This window comes from Cricetulus griseus, chromosome 2 (assembly GCF_003668045.3).
Source record: "Cricetulus griseus strain 17A/GY chromosome 2, alternate assembly CriGri-PICRH-1.0, whole genome shotgun sequence".
Classification (NCBI taxonomy): Eukaryota; Metazoa; Chordata; class Mammalia; order Rodentia; family Cricetidae; genus Cricetulus; species Cricetulus griseus.
In genome coordinates this window covers 41,621,258-41,645,762 of record NC_048595.1, presented here as the reverse complement: position 1 = coordinate 41,645,762, position 24,505 = coordinate 41,621,258, and the positions used below count along the sequence as shown (strand labels likewise).

At 43.8% G+C, this 24,505-nt stretch overlaps 2 protein-coding genes across 3 annotated transcripts in view; both read right to left on the bottom strand.

Moving 5' to 3' along the window:
• The window catches only part of LOC100761616 (protein zyg-11 homolog A), a 35,837-nt gene extending 31,600 nt beyond the window's left edge, over nucleotides 1-4,237 (bottom strand). Inside the window, exons 1-2 of the mRNA XM_035439726.1 lie at nucleotides 4,148-4,237; nucleotides 1,161-1,326 (exon numbers count right to left, since the gene is read on the bottom strand). Of these exons, the coding sequence (XP_035295617.1) occupies nucleotides 1,161-1,326; nucleotides 4,148-4,237 (256 nt within the window). The remainder of the gene's footprint in view (nucleotides 1-1,160; nucleotides 1,327-4,147) is intronic.
• A 16,343-nt stretch (nucleotides 4,238-20,580) lies between these two features.
• The window catches only part of Zyg11b (zyg-11 family member B, cell cycle regulator), a 61,568-nt gene continuing 57,643 nt past the window's right edge, over nucleotides 20,581-24,505 (bottom strand). For both annotated transcript variants that reach the window (XM_027402417.2, XM_035439725.1), the window contains exon 14: nucleotides 20,581-24,265. In XM_027402417.2, the coding sequence (XP_027258218.1) occupies nucleotides 24,075-24,265 (191 nt within the window). In that variant the 3' untranslated portion in view covers nucleotides 20,581-24,074. The remainder of the gene's footprint in view (nucleotides 24,266-24,505) is intronic.

Sequence of the window (24,505 nt, the reverse complement as noted above, 5' to 3'; positions counted from 1 at the left end):
TCAGTTGGATTTGAAATTCACACTACAAGTGGGAATTTATCTCTGGCACTGCATACTTGGTCAAAAGTCTGTAGCCAGGGAGGCATAGGCCTTAGCAGGACTGTTGCTGTTTTGTTAACTGGACATGACATGCCTGTGAAACTACCTTCCAAATACTTTTGTGTCATAGATCAGTACTGTTGTCAGCTTTGGTTGAAGAGGCTTATAACTGCTTAGCTGCTAGGAATGAATAACTGTCTTAGGGGGTATGAGTACTTGATATGCAAATGTGAAAACCGGAAATCAAATCCCCAGAACTCAAGTGAAAAGCACTACATGACCAAACACATCTATCACCTAGAGCTGTGCAGGTGTGGAGATAGGGGTTGCTAGGGCTTGCTGGCTGTCAGGTTAGCTCCAGGCTTAGTAAGAGACTGTTCTCAAGGAGCTAAGGAAGAAAATGATAGTGCAGATCACCTGATGTCCTCTTCTAGCCTCTGCATGTGTATACAAGGGCGCACACACACACACACACACACACACACACACACACACACACACACACACACACCAAAAGAAAGAAATAGAAATAAAAAGCCTGTTGAAAGCTGAGCCCTAAATGGGTGTTTTCTATTATCCATTCCAAGGCTCATAGAAATTGCAGAAGAGACAGGGAAAAGAACCCTAAAAGCCAGAGGATTGGCCATTGCAATCTTGTTTTCTCAGTGGCTGTATTAATAAGAAGACCTACAGAAGACTGAGCTAGTCAACATTCTGTCAGAGGGGGAAGGGAATCACAAGAGCCCATTCTCCAGGAGGATATAAATGTAATTAACAGTTGCTGTGCATGCAAGGGTAGGGGGTCCTCATCAATAGTACAGCCACTGGTGCTCCTGTGAATAACCCCTCTCCAAGGCCTCTGAATGTCCTAATTAAACCCAGTGAGTCACACACACACAAAAAATAAGACACTTTAAGACTACACTATAGCAGGCGTTGGTGGCGCACACCTTTAGTCCCAGCACTCGGGAGGAAGAGTCAGGCAGATCTCTGTGAGTTCGAGACCAGCCTGGTCTACAAGAGTGAGTGCCAGGATAGGCTCCAAAGCCACACAGAAAAACCCTGTCTCGAAAAACCAAACAACAACAAAAAAAGACTACACTATAGAGAATGTTTAGTACCTTGCCGAGCCAGCCTCTCAAGGAACTGATCAGCTATTTCATTAGGGAAACACCAATGCTCTGGAAGGCACAATGTTCCATCAGGTCTTTTAGAACACCACTGCTCTAAGTTGGCAATCAAGACATCCAGGCAGATGCTGAACAAAGAGTAGGGTGATGCTTCCTCCTAAGTAAGCGGAAGAGAAGAAAGAAAAAAAATTTAAATTACCAACCAGAAAAAAAATTACAGGTATCATATACATTAAAAAGATAATTTAAACCAGTAGCGACACACAATTCAATTTTAATCCCAGCATTCAGGGCAGAGGCAGGTGGATCTCTGTGACTTTGAGGCCAGCCTGGTCTACAAAGGGAGTTCCAGAACAGCCAGAGATACACAGAAAAACCCTGTCTGAAAAGCAAAACAAACAAACAAAAAAATGTAGAAACTTTTTTTTTTCAAGACAGGATTTCTCTGTATTGCTTTGGAGCCTGTCCTGGCACTCTTAGACCAGGCTGGCCTTGAACTCACAGAGCTCCACCTGCCTCTGCCTCCCGAGGCCTGGGAGATTAAAGGCGTGCTCCACCAATGCCCCGCAATAAGTAACTTTTGAAGGGCAAGAGAATACAAAATTCGTACACAAAAATCAATTTTATGCCGGGCGTTGGTGGCAAACGCCTTTAGTCCCAGCACTCGGGAGGCAGAGGCAGGTGGATCTCTGTGAGTTCCAGACCAGCCTGGTCTACAAGAGCTAGTTCCAGGACAGCCTTCAAAGCCACAGAGAAACCCTGTCTCGAAAAAAAAAAAAAAAATCAATGTAATGTATTTGCAAATACAACACAATTTTACATGAACATTAAAAACAGAGAGTTGAGCTATATGCTTTTAAATCCAACGGCATGAGAATCTCTGTGAGTTCCAGAGAAAAAAATTAAAAGGGCTGGCCATATTGTTAGGCGATTGTAATCCCAGTGCCTAGGAGACTGGAAGAACTGAATCTGAAGGCAGTCTGGGCTGTACAGGGAGACCAGACCCCATCTCTCTCACATACACAATTTCCCAGAGCTGGGTGTACCTCAGTGGAAAACTACCAAGGGAGCCCTAGAGGTTCACCTTTACATTCAAAAACAACCCACCATCTCAACTAGACTGGTTCCTTCCCTCTGAACTCAGCCTCCCAAACTCAGGGGTTAACAGGCGACCACAGGAGTTTTCATTCCCCATGTGAGCACCCAAGGTCAGCACACTCCGGGTCAAGTTCCAGTGTAGAACCACTCCGTGCTTTCCAATTTCTGCCTTCTCTACATGGTTAATGGAGCCGGTCGGTGGGCAGCTTGAGAGAGATGCTGCAGAACTGAGGAAAAGGGCTAAGGGGGCTTACGCGCTGAGGTGAAAGTAAGGAGACCTCAGGGGTGCTGAGGAAGGAGGCTGTGGGCCTGAGGAGGGAGGCTGAGAGGGGCTGAAGGGGCTTGCTGGGTTGGGGTCTGAGGGGAGCAGGCTCTGGGGAGAGGAGCTGGGCTGGGGTCTGAGGGGAGCAGGCTCTGAGGAGACCCACCGGCTTGGGGTCTGAGGGGAGCAGGCTCTGAGGAGACCCACGGGCTTGGGGACTGAGGGAAGCAGGCTCTGAGGAGACCCACTGGCTTGGGGTCTGAGAAGAGGAGCTGGCTTGGGGTCTGAGGAGAGGAGCTGGCTCTAAGGAGACCCACTGGGTTGGGGTCTGAGGGGAGCAGGCTCTGAGGAGACCCACTGGCTTGGGGTCTGAGGAGGGGAGCTGAGTTGGGGTCTGAGGGGAGTAGGCTCTAAGGAGACCCACTGGCTTGGGGTCTGAGGGGAGCAGGCTCTGAGGAGACCCACTGGCTTGGGGTCTGAGGAGAGGAGCTGGCTTGGGGTCTGAGGAGAGGAGCTGGCTCTAAGGAGACCCACTGGGTTGGGGTCTGAGGGGAGTAGGCTCTGAGGAGACCCACCGGATTGGGGTCTGAGGAGAGCAGGCTCTGAGGAGAGGAGCTGGGTTGGGGTCTGAGGGGAGCAGGCTCTGAGGAGACCCACTGGCTTGGGGTCTGAGGGGAGCAGGCTCTGAGGAGACCCACGGGCTTGGGATCTGAGGGGAGCAGGTTCTGAGGAGACCCACTGGCTTGGGGTCTGAGGAGGGGAGCTGAGTTGGGGTCTGAGGGGAGCAGGCTCTGAGGAGAGGAGCTGGGTTGGGGTCTGAGGGGAGCAGGCTCTAAGGAGACCCACTGGCTTGGGGTCTGAGGGGAGCAGGCTCTGAGGAGACCCACTGGCTTGGGGTCTGAGGGGAGCAGGCTCTGAGGAGACCCACGGGCTTGGGATCTGAGGGGAGCAGGTTCTGAGGAGACCCACTGGCTTGGGGTCTGAGGAGGGGAGCTGAGTTGGGGTCTGAGGGGAGCAGGCTCTGAGGAGAGGAGCTGGGTTGGGGTCTGAGGGGAGCAGGCTCTAAGGAGACCCACTGGCTTGGGGTCTGAGGGGAGCAGGCTCTGAGGAGACCCACTGGCTTGGGGTCTGAGGGGAGTAGGCTCTGAGGAGACCAACTGGGTTGGGGTCTGAGGGGAGCAGGCTCTGAGGAGACCCACGGGCTTGGGGTCTGAGAGGAGCAGGCTCTGAGGAGACCCACGAGCTTGGGGTCTTAGGGAAGCAGGCTCTGAGGAGACCCACGAGCTTGGGGTCTGAGGGGAGCAGGCTCTGAGGAGACCCACGGGGTTGGGGTCTGAAGAAGAGCTGGGTTGGGGTCTGAGGGGGGCGGCGCCGGCGCGTAGCGGGAACTCAGCATAGAACGAACTTCAATTCCCGCGCCTTCCTCAGCGGCGCCGCGAACAGGGAGCACGAGAGGGCGGGACGCGACGTCCACGGAGTCCAAGCGGGCCTGCTCGTGAACTCCAGGGAACCGTCAGGATCGACTCGCCGTCCGCAGGGGGTTGGCCGCCCCGCCCGCAGCACCCGCGGGCGCGCCCCACGACCGGGGCCCGGGGACCCGGACGGCGGCCACACTCACCTGCAACACGCAGCGGCCCTGCGGATCCTCCTGCGCGTCGGGCAGGATGAGGGTGCGCGGGCACAGAAACGGGTGCAAGAAATGGACCATGGCGCCCCGGCTCGCGCGAGCCCGACTGTCTGCGCCACGCCACGGCGCACTCGCGGAGAGCGCAGAGAGGGTCGCACGGAGTCTGAGTCCCGGCTCGCCCTCCCGGCGCGCCCAAGCCCGCCGCGACCCCGCCCCCGGCCGGACGTCCAATGGTCCTTGCTCGCTAGGCGCAGCCAGCCACCCAACTCCTATTCACCCCACGGAGGCCGACCGTCGTCAGAACCATGCTGGTGAGGCCGCCCCCACGGGAGCACTGTATATTTTACTTGATTTTTGTTTTGTTTTGTTTGTTTTTCCAGGCAGGATTTCTCAGTGTAGTCCTGTCTGTCCTGGAACTCACTATGTGAACAGGGTGGCCTTGAATTTAGCGATCCACCTGCCTGTCTCGAGTGCTGAGATTAAAGGAGTGTGCCACCACCGCCCTTATTGAAATTTTGTGGGTTTTTTTTTTTGGGGGGGGGACAGGTTAGAGATGGAACCTAGAGCCTTACTCAATGTAGGCAAGAATTCTACCATGTCCCAGATTTTTAAATGCTTTAACAAATTAAAATGAATTTTCAAAGGTCTTGCCCCTAGAAGTATGACACCAGTCATGTTTCGACTCCTAGATGTAAACTATACAAAAAAATTCTGGAGGCTGCTGATCTGCATCAGAGTAAAAAAAGCACGTGCAAGCCCGGATGACCTGTGTTCCATCTCCGGAACCCACACAAAGGTGGACGGGAACAACCGACCCCATACTGCGTGCAGTGTCATGCCAGTCTGCATACATGATGTGCACATACAATAAAATTCCAAAAAACAGCACAGGAGTGAAGCCGAGAGAGCCAGAAGTTCAAGGTCATCCTCAGAAGAGTAGTTTGAAAGCTAGTCTCCCTTATAAGACCATCTTATTTAAATATACATATATTTATTAAATATATATATATATTGCTGGGGTCCATGCCAAAGAGGGAGGAAGGGAGGGGAAGAGGGGAGAAAGCGCTTAAATCCTTTGGATTGTTGTAGGCATCAGAAACTTTCCTCTACAGTAAAATCAGGTGATTGGGTAAGAACGCTCACAAGATTGAAGTCAAGATTGCAGAAGATAAAGTTTATAAAATACTATCCAAGGTCAGGCACCTCCCTGAAGCCTTCTAGATAAACGAATTCAAATGTTAAAATTAGTTTTCAAGAACAAATGACCAGGAAATACTTGCCTCTCTGTCTCTCCTTTTTCAGCTACCCTGGAACTTGCTTTGTAGCTGACCTTGAATTGATTCTCCTACTTCCACCTCCCAGGGTGCAAGGGGAGCACAACACCCCACCACAAATGCTCTTTAATCGTTTTTTTACTAAAAATAAAACAAGGAAGAAAATTCGGTATTGTCCTTGAGGTCCCCACTTTACCTGCAAGGAAATGAAGAACCCAGAGAGTAAATATGTGAGGCTGGCCTGGAGGCTACAGCCCCAGCCCTCCATAGGCAGAAGCTGAGAATCAACACTAATTCCAGGCCAACCTAGTCTATTTAGGGAATTCTGCCCAGAGTACATAGGAAGGTCTTGCCTCAACCAAGACAAGCACCCGTAATTCCAGCACTCTTTCTTTCTCCCATTTCTGATAACATTAACAATAAAATAGGTAGACCTGAGTGTTTATGTGGGAGCCTTCTAGACTAGAAGGTAAAAATGAAGATAATTTTGCAAAGGACCTCTTCTAAAGGGCTAAAGAATGTACCTACTTCCCTGCCCCCTGCCCCCTGCCCCCACCACACTCCACAGCTTCCTAACTCCTAGGGTTTGTCAGAACGTGGCTGAGCTACACCTGTTCCTGAATTTACCTTCTCTGCTAGCTGAGATGCAGGGGAATGGCTGCTAGATTTCAGTTACTCATCACTCTGCAAGAACAGAATTTGGAAGATGAGAACAAACTGTTGAAGAAACTAAAAATCACAAGAGCCAGGATGAAGAGGGTGTCGTCGGCACATGCCTTTATTACTAGCACTTAAAATGGAGGCAAAGGCAGGTGAATCTCTGTGAGTTCTGGGCTACCTAGGGTGGGCCCACATAGTGATAACTATCTTAAAACACACACACAAAGGTAACAATCTAAGAATCTCTTTTTTGGGATTTCTTTGTTTGTTTGTTTGTTTGTTTGTTTGTTTTTTGAGATAGGATCTCTCTATGTAGCTTGGCTCTCCTGGAACTCACTATGTAAACCAGGTTGGCCTTGACCTCACAGAGACCTGTGCCACAATGCCTATCTCACAAAAAAAAAGAGTTCTAAATATTTATTGTATTTTATGTGTGCCTGACCATGGTTGACTAATTAAAGCAAGCTCTATTTTATCTATTTGTTTGTTTGTTTATTTATTTATTTATTTGAGACAGGGTTTCTCTGTGGCTTTGGAGGCTGTCCTGGAACTAGCTCTTGTAGACCAGGCTGGTCTCGAACTCACAGAGATCCGCCTGCCTCTGCCTCCGGAGTGCTCCCATCCTGAGCTCTATTTTAAAGGTCCATTAAACTAGGATTTTAGAGAGCACCCCTGGCTAGTTTTTAAAGATCCTTTTATGTAGGGGAGGAGGAACCCACTAGCGTAATAGAAAATAGCTGCAAAGGCATTTACGGGCTCAAGATAATTGGCTGTTAGAGAAAATAGAATGAGCCAGGTGTTGGTGGTGCACACCTTTAATCCCAGCATTCTGGAGGCAGAGGCAGAAGGATCTCTTGTGAGTTCCAGGCCAGCCTGGTATACAGAGCGCATTCCAGGACTGCCAGGGCTACACAGAGAAATGCCTTCTTGAAAAACCAAAAGGAGGAGTCAGGAGAGATGGCTTTGCAGTTAAGAGCACTGACTGTTTTTCCTAGAGGTCCTGAGTTCAATTCCCAGCAACCACATGTTGGCTCACAACCACCTGGAATGAGATCTGGTGCCCTCTGCTGGCATGCAGGGAGAAGACTGTATACATAATAAATAAATAAAATCTTAAAAAAAAAAAGAAAGAAAGAAAGAAAGAAAAGAAAAACCAAAAAGAAAAAGCAAGAATGTGCATCACGTAACTGGGGAGTCATACACCACAGGGTTGGAGGGCACATGTATAGATCAAAGTATCCCTGAAAATATTTTGCAGGGCAAGGGGTAAGCAAGGGACAGTCATACATTATGGGGTCACAGGTTCAAAAACATGTTTTGCACGGCACATTGGGTTTAAGAAACTGAAACTTGTTCCTAACTAGAAATAGAAGCCTATCCTTGTAGGGTGTAGGGACTTAACAACAGTGTGGCTCCCGTTTTGAACGGAAGCCAACATGGCTCCTGGTCTGGTTTCACAGCAACACATGCATACAGATGTGTGGGATTCCCTGGAGCTGGAGTTACAAGCCATTTGGGTGCTAGGAACCAAACACGGATCCTCTGCAAGAGCATGAAGTGCTTTTAACCAGTGAGCCATCTCTGCAGCCCCTATGAGAGCATTTTCATTTCTGTACTAGGAAGGGAAAGGGACACATGTTTGTGTAGAGCTAAGAGGTTAGTGGGAAACACCTGATCTCGGGTGAGTTGGTACTTGTGTGGGCAATTTCTGAGAAGAAGCTGTGTCGAGTGAGTTCCAGGACAGCCTCCAAAAGCTACAGAGAAACCCTGTCTTGATAAGCCAAAAGCAGAGTCGTGGGGCGGGGGGGGGGGGGGGGGACTGTGTCTACAGACATCGATGGACTGCTTAGAATTCAGTGGTGTGGAGATCAGAATGTTGTAGCCCCACAAGCTAATTACCTTATCTTGGGCTAGCTCTAGCCCTCTGCAACGGCCATTCCATGCTCACTTGTGTCTGAGGTAACATCTCGTGACTAATAGACCAAAACCTTTTGGAATCTATTAACAGACCACTAGCTTCCACCAACCCCCAAGCTAAGGATGTCCTTAGATAGCATCTTACACCTATAGAAAAATGTCTTCTCTCTTGCTGTAATTGCTTCTCTGGTGTATCCACCATCGCAACTTGTGGAAGAAAGGGTTTATTTGGCTCACACTTCCACATCATGTTTCATCATCAAAGGAAGTCAGCACAGGAACTCAACAGGGCAGGAACCTGTAGGGGTGCTATTTACTGGCTTGCTCAACCTGCTTTCTCCCCCCCCCCCCCCCCCCCCCCCCCCCCCCCGCCAGGGTAGAGTTTCTCTGTGCAGCCTTGGCTGGCTGTCCCAGAGCATGCTTTGTAGAAGACTAGGCTAGTCTCAAACTCACAGAGATCTGCCTGTTTCTACCTCCCAAGTGCTGGGATTAAAGCTGTGCTTTTTTTCTTCTTCTGTTTTTTTTTTTTTTTTTTTTTTTTTTTTTTTTTTTTTTGGTTTGCTTTTGACACAGGGTTTCTCTGTGTAGCTTTGGAGCTTGTCCTGGAACTCACTCTGTAGACCAGGATGGCCTTGAACTCACTGAGATCACCTGTCTCTGCCTCCTGAGTGCTGGGATTGAAGGCATGCGCCACTGCTGCCCCACTCTAACCTGCTTTCTTATAGAATCCAGGACCAACAGTCCTGGGATAGAACCTCTCACAATGGGCTGGGCACTCCCACATGGATCATTAATTAAGAAAATGCCGAGTTACACAGAGAAACCTTGTTTTGAGAAAACAAAAATAAAATGAAATGAAAATGCCTTACAGCTGCATCTGTGAAGGTATTTTTCTCAATTGAGGTTCCCTTCTTTCAAATAACTGTAGCTTGTGACAAGTTTACATAAACTTGGGGCTGGGCAAGGTGAGGGTCACTGGAAAGCTGGCTCAGTGATTAAGAGCACTGGCTGCTCTTCCAGAGGACCACTTGGCAGCTCACAACTGTCTGTAATTCTAGTTCCAGGGGATCCAACACCCTTACATACAGACACACATGTAGGCAAACACCAATTCAAATAAATAAATCATTAAAAAAAAAAAAAAAAAGAACTAGGGGCTTGAGAAGTACTTGTTCTTGTTAAAGGACCCAGGTTCCATTCTCAGCACCCACATGGAGGTTTACCACAGAGGCATCAGGCATGCATGAGGTGCACAGACAGACATACAGGCAAAGCACTCAAACACACAAAATAAATAAATCTCAAAAATGAATAAAAACTAGCCAGCACAATTTCTAAAAATTGTTTTATTATATGTGTATCTGTGTTTTGCCTGCACGTATACATGTGTATGTCCCGCATACATGCCTGGTGCCTGCAGAGGTTAGAAGAGGGTGTCAAATCTCTTGGAACTGGATTTGCAAGTGGTTGAAACCTTGTCTCAAAAAAAAAAAAAAAAAAAAAAAAAAGACCTGGATGGTATTCACTATGTTCATAGTTTTTTCTTTTTCTTTCTTTCTTTTTTTTTTTTTTTTTTTTTTTTTTTTTGGTTTTTCGAGACAGTTTCTCAGTAGCTATGAAGCGATTCCTGGAACTCTGTAGACCACCAGGCTGGCCTAGAACTCACAGAGATCCACTTGTCTCTGCCTCCCTAGTGCTGGGATTAAAGGCCTGAGCCACCATGTGGTGGCTGGGAATTGAACTCAGAACCTCTGGAAAAGCAGTCAGTGCTCTTAACCTGTGAGTCACCTCTCCAGCCCCTGTTCATACATTTTTTATCTGTTAATTATATCTTAATTAGGAAAAAGAATATTGACAAAAATCAAATGGCTGCCTGGAAAAGAATTACAACTGTAGACACAGTTGTTTTCTCCCCCTACCAGATAGAAAGATGCATTTGTTTAGAGAAGAGTAAGTGATAAAAACTGTGTCCTTTTCTCTTTTTTTAATAATTTCTTTTTGTTTTATATACATAGGTGTTTTGCCTATAAGTATGTCTGTATGCAGGAATCACATCCCCTGGAATAGCAGTTACAGATGAAAGACCCCTGGAGGAGGCTCAGGCCCCCAGGATCTCTGCCCAGGACTGCATCGATCCCAATCACTAGGCGGAGGTAAAAGCTTGATGCAAACAGCAAGAGGCTTTATTGCAGTTGTTTAACAAGCTAACCCCATTAGCCCGGGCCTTTCATCCACCCACCATGGCAGATGGCTGGGAAAAGACTCCAAGAAGCCACGGGACAGAGATCTTATAGGGCATCGTAAGGGGAGTGTCTAGGGGTATGCACAGGCTCAGGATTGGTGTGCCTCCAGGCTTGGAGGACTTGCCCTGTGTTGATTGGTCAACTGGTTGTTATGGCCCATAGGCCTTCCCAGGGAGGTTGCTATGCTCTGCATGTCATTGCTGTGCACTTGTCCATAAAACACACCCAGAGCTGTAAAGCACAGCCCCACCAGCTAACTTCTGATTGGTTCCTTGCCATGAGGCAGGCATCTGACCTCCTAGTGACCAAGGCAAGGTCAGGCAAGCATGTGCGAGGTTGTTATGGCTACCGAAATGGGGAGCTGGTCCCTTCCCAGACAGCTCTGAGCTGTCATGTGAGTGCTGGGAATTTAACCCGGGTCCCCTGGAAGAGCAGCCAGTGCTCTTGAGCCATCTCTCCAGCCCATCTGTGTCCTTTTCTTAACCCACTCTCAACCCCAGAGTCCTGTCCAACTGTACACCTGTCTCCTGCCTTTTGTTTTGTTTTGTTTTGTTTTGTTTTGTTTTGGGTAGCACTGTCAATTGAACTTCAAGCATCTAGAATGCTAGGCAAGGACTCTACCACTGAGCAGTATGGCCAGCCTCCCTCACACCTGTTCTAAGTTTTCTATTTCAGGGGTTTGTTTTTTGTGGCTTTTATTTGTTTGTTTGAGAGAGGGTTTCATGCTATATTGAGCTAGTCTAGAATTCACTATGTAACACAAACTGGTCTCAACACAAACTTGTGACAATTCTGCTTCAGCCTTCCTATTTTTGGGATTGTTAGTTTGAGCCAGCATGTGCAGCAGCTGGGCATTGAGACTGGGCATTGAATCAGGGCCTCCCAAATGCTAAAAAGGCTCATTATCATTGAGTTACAACCCTCTTCCCTAGCTAAATCAAACTATCTGTATTCCTGGTGGTAGCCTTTCCTTTGACTGTTGTATATTGAAACAGTGTGGTATTTTGAATGAGAATGGCACCATAGGCTCATATATTTTCATGGTTAGTGCCCAATTGTTGAAATATTTGTTGGGCTTTCATGAGGAACCTGCCTGTCCTGATGCTGGTGGGTCTTTGGAGTCAGGTATGGCCGGTTATGGTCAGCTCCAACCTTAGCCTGGGAAAGGCAGCCATCAGAAAAGATTTAGAAGAAACAAATTTAATCACAAGTTTTCAGCTGCGAGATGCCTTGTGTTTTACTAAAGTCCTCAATATCTCTCTTCTTAATGAAACCTCCTCATATTTACATGGCTGCATAGTTTTGAGCAATTAATCTATCACCAATTTTTTTCTAATGCCACCAGTGCCTGATGGGGAATGTACTTCTGTGTATGTTCATCTTATTGATTGTTGAGTAAGGTACTGTTTGGCCAATGAGGCAGCAAGTTAGACAGGACTAGGAGTCAAAGAGGATTCTGGGAAATGTAGTAAAAAAATGATGATCCAGGCAGGAAATGACATAGCAGAGAGACTCATACATAAACAAGGCAAGAAGGAAGTGGGCCCTCTGTCTGCCTCCAGAGTCACCATGTGATCCACCAGCAAATGAGGATGCCAATGGAAGGCGTCTGATGAGCTAACAGATGAGAATCCTAGTCATTGGCCAAGCAGCATATGTACCTAATTTAAGTCTCTGTGCATTAATTGGGGCCCTAACTCCGCCGACAGAACTCAGGCGGCTGGCAGAAACCACCCACAGGAAGGGCTCAGGCAGCTTTTGGCAGAAAGATTTATGGTAACAGAATGGTGTCAGTGAGTGGGATGACCCCATGCCCCAAGGTTCCCAGAGGAAGAGGGAAACCTGCACCACAGCCTGCCCTGCTGGGCCGCTGAGAGGCATCGGAGCAGCTTCCATATGCTCGCGCTGTCCTGGCACTCCCAAGATGATAAAGACAGATCCAGATAAAGAAAAACCTCTAAAGGTTTACACTACATTAAAAAATATATGTAGGCTTGTGAGAGAAAAAGTAACCGGAGGAAATAGAGTAGCTGGGTATGGTAGCACACACCTTCAATCCCAGCATTCCAAAAGCAGAGGCAGGTGGATTTCAACAGAGAAACCCTGTCTCAGAAAGAAAAGAAAGTAAAAAATAGAATAATAGAAAAGCCACCTAAAGATAAAAAATACACGGAGAGTCTGGATACTATATGCTATATTGTCTTTAAATTGTTTGATTGCCAAGGAAAGAGTTACTGCTGCTAAAATACATTTGATTATAAATGCTGCTAAATTAATCCAACGTATACATTTAAAAAATGCTTTGACTTCAAAATTTAAGTCAAAGGACAGGCTACTTGGAAAAAAAGTTTTTGCTTGTGTTTCCACAGAAAATCAAAAGCTGTGGATTCTTTCCAGACTAATATGGTTTGATCAGGCAAGACCCCCTGAAGCAATGACCCAACTGATCCTACATTCAAAACAGCTGAGATGGTGCAGCCTTTTAGACTACAAAAACAAGGACTTGGTCATGGTCAGATTTCTATGTTTTATCATGATCCCCCTGGTATGGACATCACCCCCAATGAGCAGGAAGCAGTTTGGAATGAACTATGCCCAAATTCCCTAATACTGTTTATAAATATTTGTTTTCACTTAAGTGGGGTTAGTTATAAATGGTAATGGACATAGTAAGAAAAAAAGGAGGAATAGGATATAGGAATGAATACTGTGCATTGGTATGGATTTTCATTTATTGATACAACTTTAAGGTCAATTTTGTGATATATATATATGTCTCCTTGTTTAGGTATTGTGTTTATACAGATCTTTTTAAATGATATGCATAATTAAATACAGGTTATATAATCATCTATGATAGTCAGAACTTATAATTAGGTTAGTTAGGTTTTCTAGATATAGAGAGATGTATTTGAGATGAAAAGGTATTCTTCAAACCTTTCAAAGACTTACAAAATATGGCATTTAAATGGTTTAGTGTTTTTCTTGGCAGTGAGACAAAACTGCTTCTGACACACCAAATATGTCTGAGAGGAAAAAGGGCATCGAAGAAACTCATCATGGAGTTTGCTTTCAATATGGCAAGATTAGCCATTTGAGCAAGAAACTGCTCTTGCCTAGACTGTTTGTTGCTGTATAAACTGGATGTGCAGGACCCACAAGAAAGTGACTGTTGAACTTACAAAACAAGACAGTCCTGAAGGGTTCCTGTTGAAATGGAGAAGTGTGCCAGACACACTATGGCCTATGGGCTTAAGATGGATGCCCCAACGTTACAGAAGAACTTTGGGTGACTGTCCAGGTAGCGAGATGTCTCTGTCAATTCTAGAGTTTATATATTATCCTTCTGTGGTCTTTGATAGAGTTGAAGACAGATAGTTATGGTTATAGTTTTCTTCAGTTATTATAAAAGATAAGTTACCTTCTTTTTATTTAGACAGAAAAGAGGAGATGATGGGGAAAGTACTTCTGTGTATGTTCATCTTATTTATTGTTGAATAAAGTACTGTTTGGCCAATGAGGCAGCAAGTTAGACAGGACTAGGAGTCAAAGAGGATTCTGGGAAATGTAGTAAAAAAATGATGATCCAGGCAGGAAATGACATAGCAGGGAGACTCATACATAAACAAGACAAGAAGGAAGTGGGCCCTCTCTCTGCCTCCAGAGTCACCATGTGATCCACCGGCAAATGAGGATGCCAATGGAAGGCGTCTGATAAGATAAGTCTTATAAAAATATAGATTTATGATTATTAAGACTGAGCTAGGGGCTGGAGAGATGGCTCAGGGGTTAAGAGCACCAGCTGCTCTTCCAGAGGTCCTGAGTTCAATTCCCAGCAACCACATGGTGGTTCGCAACCATCCGTTATGAGATCTGGTGCCCTCTTCTGGTGTGCAGATATACATGGAAGCAGAATGTTGTGTACATAATAAATAAAATCTTAAAAAAAAAAAGACTGAGCTAACAGATGAGAATCCTAGCCATTGGCCAAGCAGCATTTGTACCTAATATAAGTCTCTGTGCATTAATTGGGGCCCTAACTCGGTGGGCAGAACTCAGGAGGCTGGCAGAAAAATGCCCATGTGGTGGTAGGGGTTGGGCAACTTTTGGCAGAAAGATTTATCGTAACATGTGCCTCTGTTGTTGGCCTTAAGATCACCCCCTCAACCTGGCCCAAGTTGTTGGTCAGGCCTGTTTAATTAATCCTCTTTAAACTGGAGTCATGCCAACTTTTTTTGGGTATGTTCTTTTGCAGGCCTTATGCCTGCTTAGACGCCATCTCTTTGGTTGCCCGAGAGATAATTTGCAGTGTGTGTTCTTCCACCCTTTTCTTTCTTATATTCAATAACACTCCCTCGGGAGAAGTGCTGAATAGTTCCCTCCAGGAATGATGCCGCTTGAGAAGCTGTTGGAATGGTGAAATATCAGCCTTGGTGGTTGGTGTTCCGGGTATCATGCCTACACCAGTGGAACACTTGGGAGAGAACCAACTCACCCTTACTCGACAGGAGAGAGATTTTGACTTCACGCTTCATGGTGGCCATTGTGGCCACCATTGTACCCACTGCCATGGCAGCTATAGTTTCTGGCATCGCTGTCTCTCAGTCAGTTGCCACAGCAGGCACGATGAATAAGCTCTCAGGGGAGGTTGCTTCTGCCTTAATTTCCCAAAATAATATCAATTCTCTAGTACAATTGGGCACTTGAAGATTAATGAGACCAGGGTACCTTCCCTATAGGGAGATTCCCTCTTAAAGGGACTGCCTATGACAATTCAGTTAATTAAGCAATGGACTGGTGTTGGTGGCCCACGCCTTTAATCCCAGCACTCGGGAGGCAGAGGCAGGTGGATCTCTGTGAGTTCGAGGCCAGCCTGGTCTCCAGAGTGAGTGCCAGGATAGGCTCCAAAGCTACACAGAGAAACCCTGTCTCGAAAAACCAAAAAAAAAAAAAAAAAAAAAAAAAAAAAAAAAAAAATTAAGCAATGGAGTGGGCCTCTACCTCCTAATAACTAAGACTAAGAGTGCACTAGACTACACCTGGCAAGAGAAACATTTCCAGAACAGCTAGAGGAGAAACAATTTATTAGATTTTTAAAGGAGATTTGTGCTTAGGATACAAAGAATTGGAAGCATCTGTTAAGGTTTTTTTGTCATTGTCCATTTGGGCTTTTGTTGTTTGCTTGATTTTAACAATTTCTTTCACAAAGTCCTGGTGTCCAGGTCAGTACTTCCATGATTGGAGACCTCCCCATGGGTGGCTAGTGGCAAATGACTATTGTAAGCCAATTCTAGTCAGATGTAAGAAGTACAGATAAGGTTTGTTTGTTTGTTTGGGTGCTAGGGACAAAACACAGTTTTTCATGGATGCTAAGCACATACTCTTCCACGAGCTATATACCCAGTAAGATATATAGCTTCTTTTCTCTTTCTTTTTTGGAAATCTTTATTACATTAATTTTGTATATGAATTGTTTGGGATGCTGGGAGGCACTCACATACCATGAAACATATGGGGGCCCGAGAGCAATTTGTAGTTCTCTCCTTCTACCATGTGTATTCTTGGGATTGGCAGCTGCCTTCACCCACTCAAGATCTCTTTCTGTATCTTCTATGGCTCAACCTTCACTTTGAAGTAATCCTATCCTAATTCATCGGGTTGTTAGTGTCTTTGACCCCCCTTTGAAGAAGGAAATGGTCTCTTCTGTGACATCCCGTGTTTTACTGTAGAAGTGTCTACAATAACAGCACTGAGCAAGAAGAAGCTGAAATCACAGACTGACCAAGTGCCAACCGGCTCCATTCTGTGAGCTGGGCAAGAAGTATTCACGGTAATAGTGTTTTGAAAAAGAAAAAAAGTTTGGAAATTGGCTTTCATGATTAGATTGGATTCTTCTCCTTTCAGTGATTGGACTCACTGCCCAGTTAGAATTAGGTGTGATAATCGTTCCCTGTAACAAGGCACTTCAGACTGTTCTGGAACACACTGTCAAATAGTATCTTTTATTCTTCCCCATTAAAATTAAATTCCTTGAAGTGTCTTAAGCATGTTTGAGTGATAAACCTAGGCGCTTTTTGTTATTTTTGAGGTGGGGGAGTCTTACTATATCACACAGACTGGCCTTGGACTTGAGCCTCTTGCTTCAGTCTCCCTAAGTGCTGGGATTATAGGGGTGAGCCAGCGAGCCTGATTCTAACATAAGTACTTCATTATGGAATGATGTTCTAGCATACAGACTTCTGCAGATTTCAGAAAGCACTCATAATGGATTATTAAGGCTTAATACTAATTTTCAAAGGATTTGGAATGAAACAACACATTTATATAAAATTTGTAACATTTATTTAGGCAAAAAATCCCAATCTGTACATACAACATTAATACGTAAGTGATGTTCCATCTGAATATATAGTATAAGAGCAGAATGCTCTTCTTGTTCACCAGGCCATAACTAGAAAACCTTCAGCCCAGACAATACAGAATTGTGTTTGAAATACACCATTCAACTTCCCCATGGGTTTCCTGATCCTTGAAAAAGATTAAACTCATCAGAGTTCAAGCAAAAGATAGCTTTTCATATACACAGTCTAGAATTTGACAGAGGAATCCTGAAAAATCAGATATTTTGTTATTAATTTACTTATTTTGGACTTTTCAAACGAGGTCTTTCTATATAGTTGAAGATGGCTTGGACCTCACTTAGTAGCTTGGGCTGGCCTCCAATTCAAGACCCTTCTGCTTTGTCTCCTGGGTGTAGACATTAAAAGTCGGTGATTAATTTTGTTATACTTAAGTATTTAGTGTGGAGCATGAGTGTGTATAATGTACACATAGGGATCAGAGGACAGCTTGTGGGAGTCAGCTCTCTCCTCCTACTATGGGGCTTCTCACCATACACGAAATTGAGCCCGTGCTTGGCAGCAAGCAACTTTACCTAGTAAGCCATCTCACTGGCTTTAAATGTTTCTGCAGATTATCTGAGAAATTTTGACCTAACATTAACCTTTAGAAGAAAAAATCTCTCAAAGATTTCCTTTTATGACGGTGTGTCAACTTTCATTACTTAAGAACTTCTTGCTTCAAAATCAATTAAAATAAGATTGAGAGTCTGGTATAATGGCACACACCTTTAATCTCTACATTTGGGAGGCAGAGGCAGGTGGATCTCTCTGAGTTTGAGGCCAGCCTGGTTTACATAGCAAGTTCTAGGTCAGCTAGGACAACATATTGAGAGTTTTGACTCAAAAAACAACAAAGGCAGGCAGATCTCTGAGAGTTCAAGATCAGCCTGGTCTCCAAAGTGATTTCCAGAAGAGAAACCCTGTATCAAAAAACACCCCCCCCAAAAAAAAACAACAAACAAAATCTTTAAAAGAACTCAAAGTTTTCCATAAAGTAAGCTCAAAGTCAAGCATTTATCATTTAATGGAATAGATTTATGATCTGTCAAAAAATAATTTTAGAAAAAAACATATAAAATTGTTTTTTCTGTCCAGGAACTCACTCTGTAGACCAGGCTAATCTCAAACTCAGGGATCTGCTCTGAGTGCTGGGATTAAAGTTGTGCCCTACCACACCCAGCTAACAATTTTAATTTTTGAGGTGGATCTTATGTTGCTAAGGCTCATCTTAAACTCCCCACTCAAGTCCTCAAATGATGCTTCTGCCTCAGCCTCCCTGGTATCTGAGAATATGGGTGTATATAGAATTCAAGACCTTCCTGGCCCAGCACTTGCATGTTAAGGTTACAGCATATGCTACCACACTGCTTGGCATATTCTTACTCATCACTGGTCTGTCAGCGAGGCTGTATTGTCCTAAAGAGCCATCCTTTCAGCACTAAGAAACTGAATTGGGTTTTGTATAATTTAATTTTAAAAAACTAGGAAAGACAGAAAATGTTCTTTCTTAGGCTGTTAGTCACCATGGTGTCTTGATTAAGACTGGAAACAAATGCATGTACCACAAAGTGTGCCACATCATGCAAAGCCCATGAAATTCTAAGTAACACAAACCATGACTCACCTAAAACTCAACTGCAAAATTCTCTATCGTAGTCTTATTTCTATCACTGGTGGGTTTTACATTATTATTAAAATGAACACTTTTGAGTTAACACTAAGAATTAAAAATGTGTCAACATACAGCAAATGACAACTGAATATCCAATATCCACTAGATGGTCATATGAAACCTCCACATGGGATTTAAGAAGGGCAGCAAGTTTGCAAACCTCTCTGGAAGCAGTCTCAGAGCAGTTCTGAAGCCCAAACATACAAACTCTCCACATAAATAATGTGCAGATAAAACTGGAAGGGCTGACATTAGGACACTGCCTATAATCTATAACTTCAGTTTATTAACACTGTTGAGTCATAACTGAAGTCTCACAATAACCAACTAATAAAAATGTGCCATTGGAGGAGACAGGTTGCAGGCTACCATATACAAAATGATCCATTCTCTCCTTTTCAACTTGGAGTACTGCTACACATTGTTCTGAGCTTCTGGGAGGAGGATGTATTTTAAAATACTAAGCCAAGCCTGTCTTAGTGCACCCCTATAATCCCAGCACTCAGAAGGCTCAGGCCAGCCTGGAAAATTTATTAAGACTCTATCTCAAAACAAATGAAGGCAAAAATGAAGGCTGGAGAAAACTCAGTGGCTGCTCTTCCAGAGGACCCAGATTCAATCCCCACACAGCAGCTCACAACTTTCTGTAAACTCCAGTTCCAGAGGATCTGACATTCTCACATAGGCATACATGCAGGCAAAGCACTGATGCACATAAAATAAACCGTTTTTTTAAAAAAGCAAAATGGCTGGGAATGATGGCCCATGCCTATAATCCCAGCATTTAGTATAGGGAGGCAGAGTTCAAAGTTATCCTCAGATACATAGTGAGTTTGAAACCAGCTTGGGCTACATAAGATCCTGTCTCAAATAACAAAATGAAGCAAAACCAAAAACCGAGACAAATTTCCTGGTAATTCACCATACGGTGGCTCACAATCATCTATAATGACATCTGGTGCCCTCTTCTGGCATGTAGGCATATATGCAGGCAGAACACTGTATACATAATAAATAAATCATAAAAAAAAAATCACCCCAACATTCAATGTTTTCAGTAACATGTACCAAAGGAAAAAGTATGGTTGAAGGGTATCAAAGACAGAATAGTGTTATCTTAACACAACAGCCTTGCTGAAGTGACTAAGAAGCTAGGCAGTCGGGGCAGTGGTGGCACTCACCTTTAATCCCAGCACTGTCAAGACAGAGGCAGGCAATCTTTGTGAGTTCAAGGCCAGTCTGGTCTATAAAGTGAGTTCCAGAGCAGCTAAGGCTGTTATACAGAGAAACACTGTATCAAAAAAAAAAAAAAAAAATGCCGGGTAGGTGAAGTGTGTTTGGGGCACACAGGCAGGGTGGCTGAGAATTCTAAGTGAGCTCTGGTTAGAGATAAAACAAGGCAAACAAACAAACAAGTAAAAAACAGACAAAAACTGACTAGGAAGACAACAGGCCAGCATAAAAGAACTCATTTGTAAGAGGTACTTTATTAGCCAAATTTTTATGATTGACGCAGTTTTTGTTTTAAAGATTTATTTATTTTTTTGCTTTAAAGATTTACTTATTTTTGTTTTAAAGATTTGTTTATTTATATTATGTATACAGTTTTCTGCCTGCATGTATACCTGCAGGCTAGAGAAGAGGGCACTAGATTGCATTACAGATGGTTGTAAACCACCATGTGGGTGCTGAGAATTGAACTCAGGACCTCTGGAAGAGTAGCCACTACTCTTAACCACTGAGCCATCTCTCTAGTCCTTATTTTGATTTTTTTTGACACAAGGTCTCACTAAATAGCCCTGGCTCTCCTGGAACTATGTGAAGTCACAGAGATCCACCTGCTTCTGCCTCCAAAGTACTGGATTAAAGGCATGTGCCACCAAGCATTCGTGGTTGGTTAGTTTAAACATGAATCTTTGATTCTTTAGAAACAAAAAATACAGAAGCAAACTCCCAAGGCAGTTTCCACTCATCCTCATGGTGGGTGAACTCTCCTGACCAAGCTAACAAGCAGCAACAATCAGGGGCAACCCTTGGTTAAGATCAGTAGTCACCGTGTCCACCCCTTTTTACTTCTTGATTTATAGGTAATTAAAAAAAACATTTAATATCCTTCTCTCTTTTTCTGATAGTAGGAATTCAACTCAGGCCACTCATTCTAGTACTGAGCAGAGTTATACTCTCAACCCAAAAGGAGAAAAAAGAATCAGAGTATAAAGACTATAGCAAAACTTACTCGATGCACAAACACCAGATGTTTTGATTTGCTATACTTTGCTTTATTTGATTACAATCTTACAAAGTCTAATTCCATTTCCTTTCTGGGAGGGGTGCTGGGGACTAGACCTGGGACCTTGTGGATGCACTTCCTTCAGCAGATCCAAGTGTTGCTATTGCTGACTCAATGGCTTGTGTCTGAGTACACCTATGAGTTCAGCAAGGTCATTCAGCTTAACCTAAACTGTGCCTGAAAGCACACCCTTAAGCCAGTGACTTTGGAGGTACCAAGTACTTACATTATGGTCTCCAATTACAAAGGGGAGGCCTACTGGGTGGTGGTGGTGCATGTCTCTAATTCCAGGACGTGGGAGGCAGAGGCCATCAGATCTCTGTGAGGCCAGCCTGGTCTACATATGGAGTTCCAGGACAGGCTCCAAAGCCACACAGAGAAACCCTGTCTTGGAAAAACAAAACAAAACAAAAAAACAACAAAAGGTGAGGCCTGTAAAGACTAGTTGGACATACCAAACATATATTTACTCTATTTTAGCTATATTCAGGACTTTATTGAAAACTGTCTTAATGATGGCTTTCATAAGCACCCCAGCGCCAGACACAATAGCACATGCCTGGGATCTTACTACTTACTCAGAATTGTCAACTGTGTGGGATCAAAGTAGACTACAGCCTTGTGTCTACATTTAGTGAGACTCTATCTCAAAAACAAAACCACACCATCCCCCACAAACAAAAATCAAAACACACATCTTGATACATCTGGGATGTGGTCAGTTTTGTTTTTTGGTATGATTTTTAGTTTTGCAATGTAGCCATGACTGGCCAGCAAAATATAAATTGAGATGTTTTTTGAGTCTTCATGTGTCAGATTATTCTGAAAACCTCTGTAGTTTTTTGACCATTTCTTGTTCTGCTTCTTGAGTTAGGGTTCTGAATTTGCTATGTGGCTGGCGATAATGGGAATACAAGTGTGTACCACCACACTTGACTTTATTTTTCTAAAGATTTGTAAAAGCAGAAAGTTTAGAAGGAGCCTCTAGGAACATGCACCTTGTCTTGACACTTAAAGCCAAAGTTTTCAAGCAGGCTTTCTCCAAAGTATATAGATAGACCTGGCTGGTCAACACCACCAACAGGATACTGCAGACTATCCTATTGTCAGAATTTTACTTTTAGACATTAAAATTGAGGGTGAAGTGTCACCAAAAAGCAAAACTCCCTTGAAAGAATTCTCTTTTCTCTGAAATATGCTTAACTATGAAAAATGAGTTTTTGTGGGGGAAGCTGTTAAGACAGGCATCATTAAATAGTCCAGGCTAGCCTCAAATATTCAATAATCCTGTCTCTCCAGTGGTCAATCATAGGTTTGAGCAACCATCTCAGGTGAAAATGTATCTCGCAGCTCTAAAAATCCCTTGAACCAATGAAGTAAGAATTAAACCACTAAAAGAAAAAAAGAAATTAAACCATTGTTTTATATAGCTTTTTGATAATTCTATGTATGTGTCCTTTCAGTTTGATTCAGCACTCATTCCTATGAAGGAAGCCCAAAACATTCAAGTCTGAAGACTGTGACAGTGGCGTGAAACATGAGTCAGACATGTTGAAAGCATACTAATACATCAATCAGCTGGACTCTCGTGTAGCCCAGGATGACTTAGAGCTAACGGTCCTCTCGCCTTCATTTTCCACACACTAACTAGGATTTCAGGTATGTGCCCCATGCCCAGCTTAAACTAGCTCCTTTCTAAACTGAAATGTTTCTGACTTATTTAAAAATATCAGTTTAAAACTCTACTGAAAACATTTTAGATGAGTATGAACAAAATGTGGTCAGAAGACATTTCAGATTAAACCTATACACAAAACAAGATGTAAGTGTACTTGTTTGAGATGGGTCTTGCTATCTAGCCCATGCTAGCCTTGAATGACCCCTGCTCTTTAATGTTTTGGATTAAGGACAAGTGCTACCAAACTCCCCTTAAAATAAAAATTTTGTTCTGTTTTGTGAGAAAGGGTCTCTGTGTATTGCCCAGGCTGGCTTGCAACTCTGTACCCTAAGCTCATCTCCAACTTGTAATTCCTTCTGTCTCACCCTTGTGATTGATTACTGGATTATGGGTCTAAAATGAAATGATTCCCGGTCTAAAATGAAAAATGAAATTGAAATTAAGTTTGTTGGTAACTTGGTATCTCTCAGGTTCATAGGACAATAACTGAGTCTTCATTACATCAATCATCTTAAAGGCAACTGTCTTTTTAAAAGTCCATCAAAAACATTTCCTTTTACCTGCTCAGCTACACATTTAACCATTTAGCAGCAGCCTATTCTTCTCTTGCATGTTTGGAAGTGAGATGTGGACATCTTTTTCTAACACAAAGACATAATGACATACACTGAATGTCATTCTAACAAAAGTTGGTCTCAAGCTCCACCCCTCCTGCTTTAGTCTCCTGAGTGACTCGAGTATAGTATGAGGCGTTTATGCTGACAGACACCCATATTTTATCAGGAGAAAAAAATTAACATTTGTGTGTATGTTGCTGAGTATTTAATCAATACATGCTAAGAACATACTCTACCACTGAGCTACACCCAACTCAAGGTTAAACTTTCATAGCAAATTTTCTGTTGTTAATTGTATTTTAACTAAGCAAAATAACTCTGTAAATAGTCTCTACTCCACTGAATAAGAATGACTTTGGGAAAGAAGGGGTAAAAATAGTCAGTTTAACCAATGACATTTTAAAAAACTGCACTCTTTTACATCATGACAGTGTCTCAGAGAGGCTTTGACACAGAATGCTGGGATGTTATACTGAGGTAACTGGGGAAGTATCTCTGGAGTAACCTGAAGACAGTCCGTGCTTCCAGACTTCAGTATGGAAAACAGCTCCTGCTCCTGGCCTTGGTGGGGGGGGGCAAGGAGAATTGTCCCATTCTCAGAGCCATACCACAAAAGCAATGTCTAATTCCTGTTCCCCTCTGTTCTTCTTTCTTTTGTATTTCTTTGACTGTCATCCAGGTGCCAAACAGCACAGAGCTTCCAGAGACACAATGGATTTCCACTCACACAAAGAAGCACACCTTGTGAAAGCTACACAGAGAATGAAGGTATTTTACATAAGCAGAATAACACTCACAACTGAAGCAGTGCTGACATCATGTCAGCAGTCCTGCTCACGCTGCTAATTACCTGGAAGGGACTCTAGAGAAGTCTGGCGTAAGGGTTCGTGCAATTAATCATAAAACTGTAAAATCTCAAGCACAGGTTAAGTTCAAACACCAAAAGATTTCTTAAAAGACAATAATGAAGGAAGACCTTTCTTGCTTCATAAGTTAAAAAAAATCACAAGACAAATCAGACTGTTCACATGGGCAGTACTATACATCACCAATCCCAAATGGATCACAGGACCCTTACACTCACACTCACACTCCCCAACACCAGAGCACACTATTCCAACCACAAAAATGATTCCTGCTGTTCATTATCCAACTATCTATGGCTATCAGTTTAGTCGGGCCTGGGGCTGTTTTTTACAGGGAGGGGGCCTCCCATGGCGCACAATGTGTTTTTCTAAACTGTCCAGAATGGCTACAGCAATTTGCTGGACGTAGGGATCTGTCTGCTCATGCTCTTTGATGTTGTACAAATGCTGCAGACCTCCTTCTTCAATCAGCATGCTGCAGTACCTTGAAGCTGAAAGAAAACATGACAACATTTCTCTTAAGATATTTATAAGTTTTGAAGTTATCCCACAACCAGAACAAATTCTTCAGAGCTTAAAACAAAACAAAATGCAAAGGCCAGGCATGGTAGAACATGTAACAAACCTACATATTAAAGACCCTGTCTAAAAATTCAAAAACAAAAAGCCCCTCACAAATCAGGTGTCCTCCTCTACCAATCTCTACTTTATTCCCTTGAATTCAGGAATCT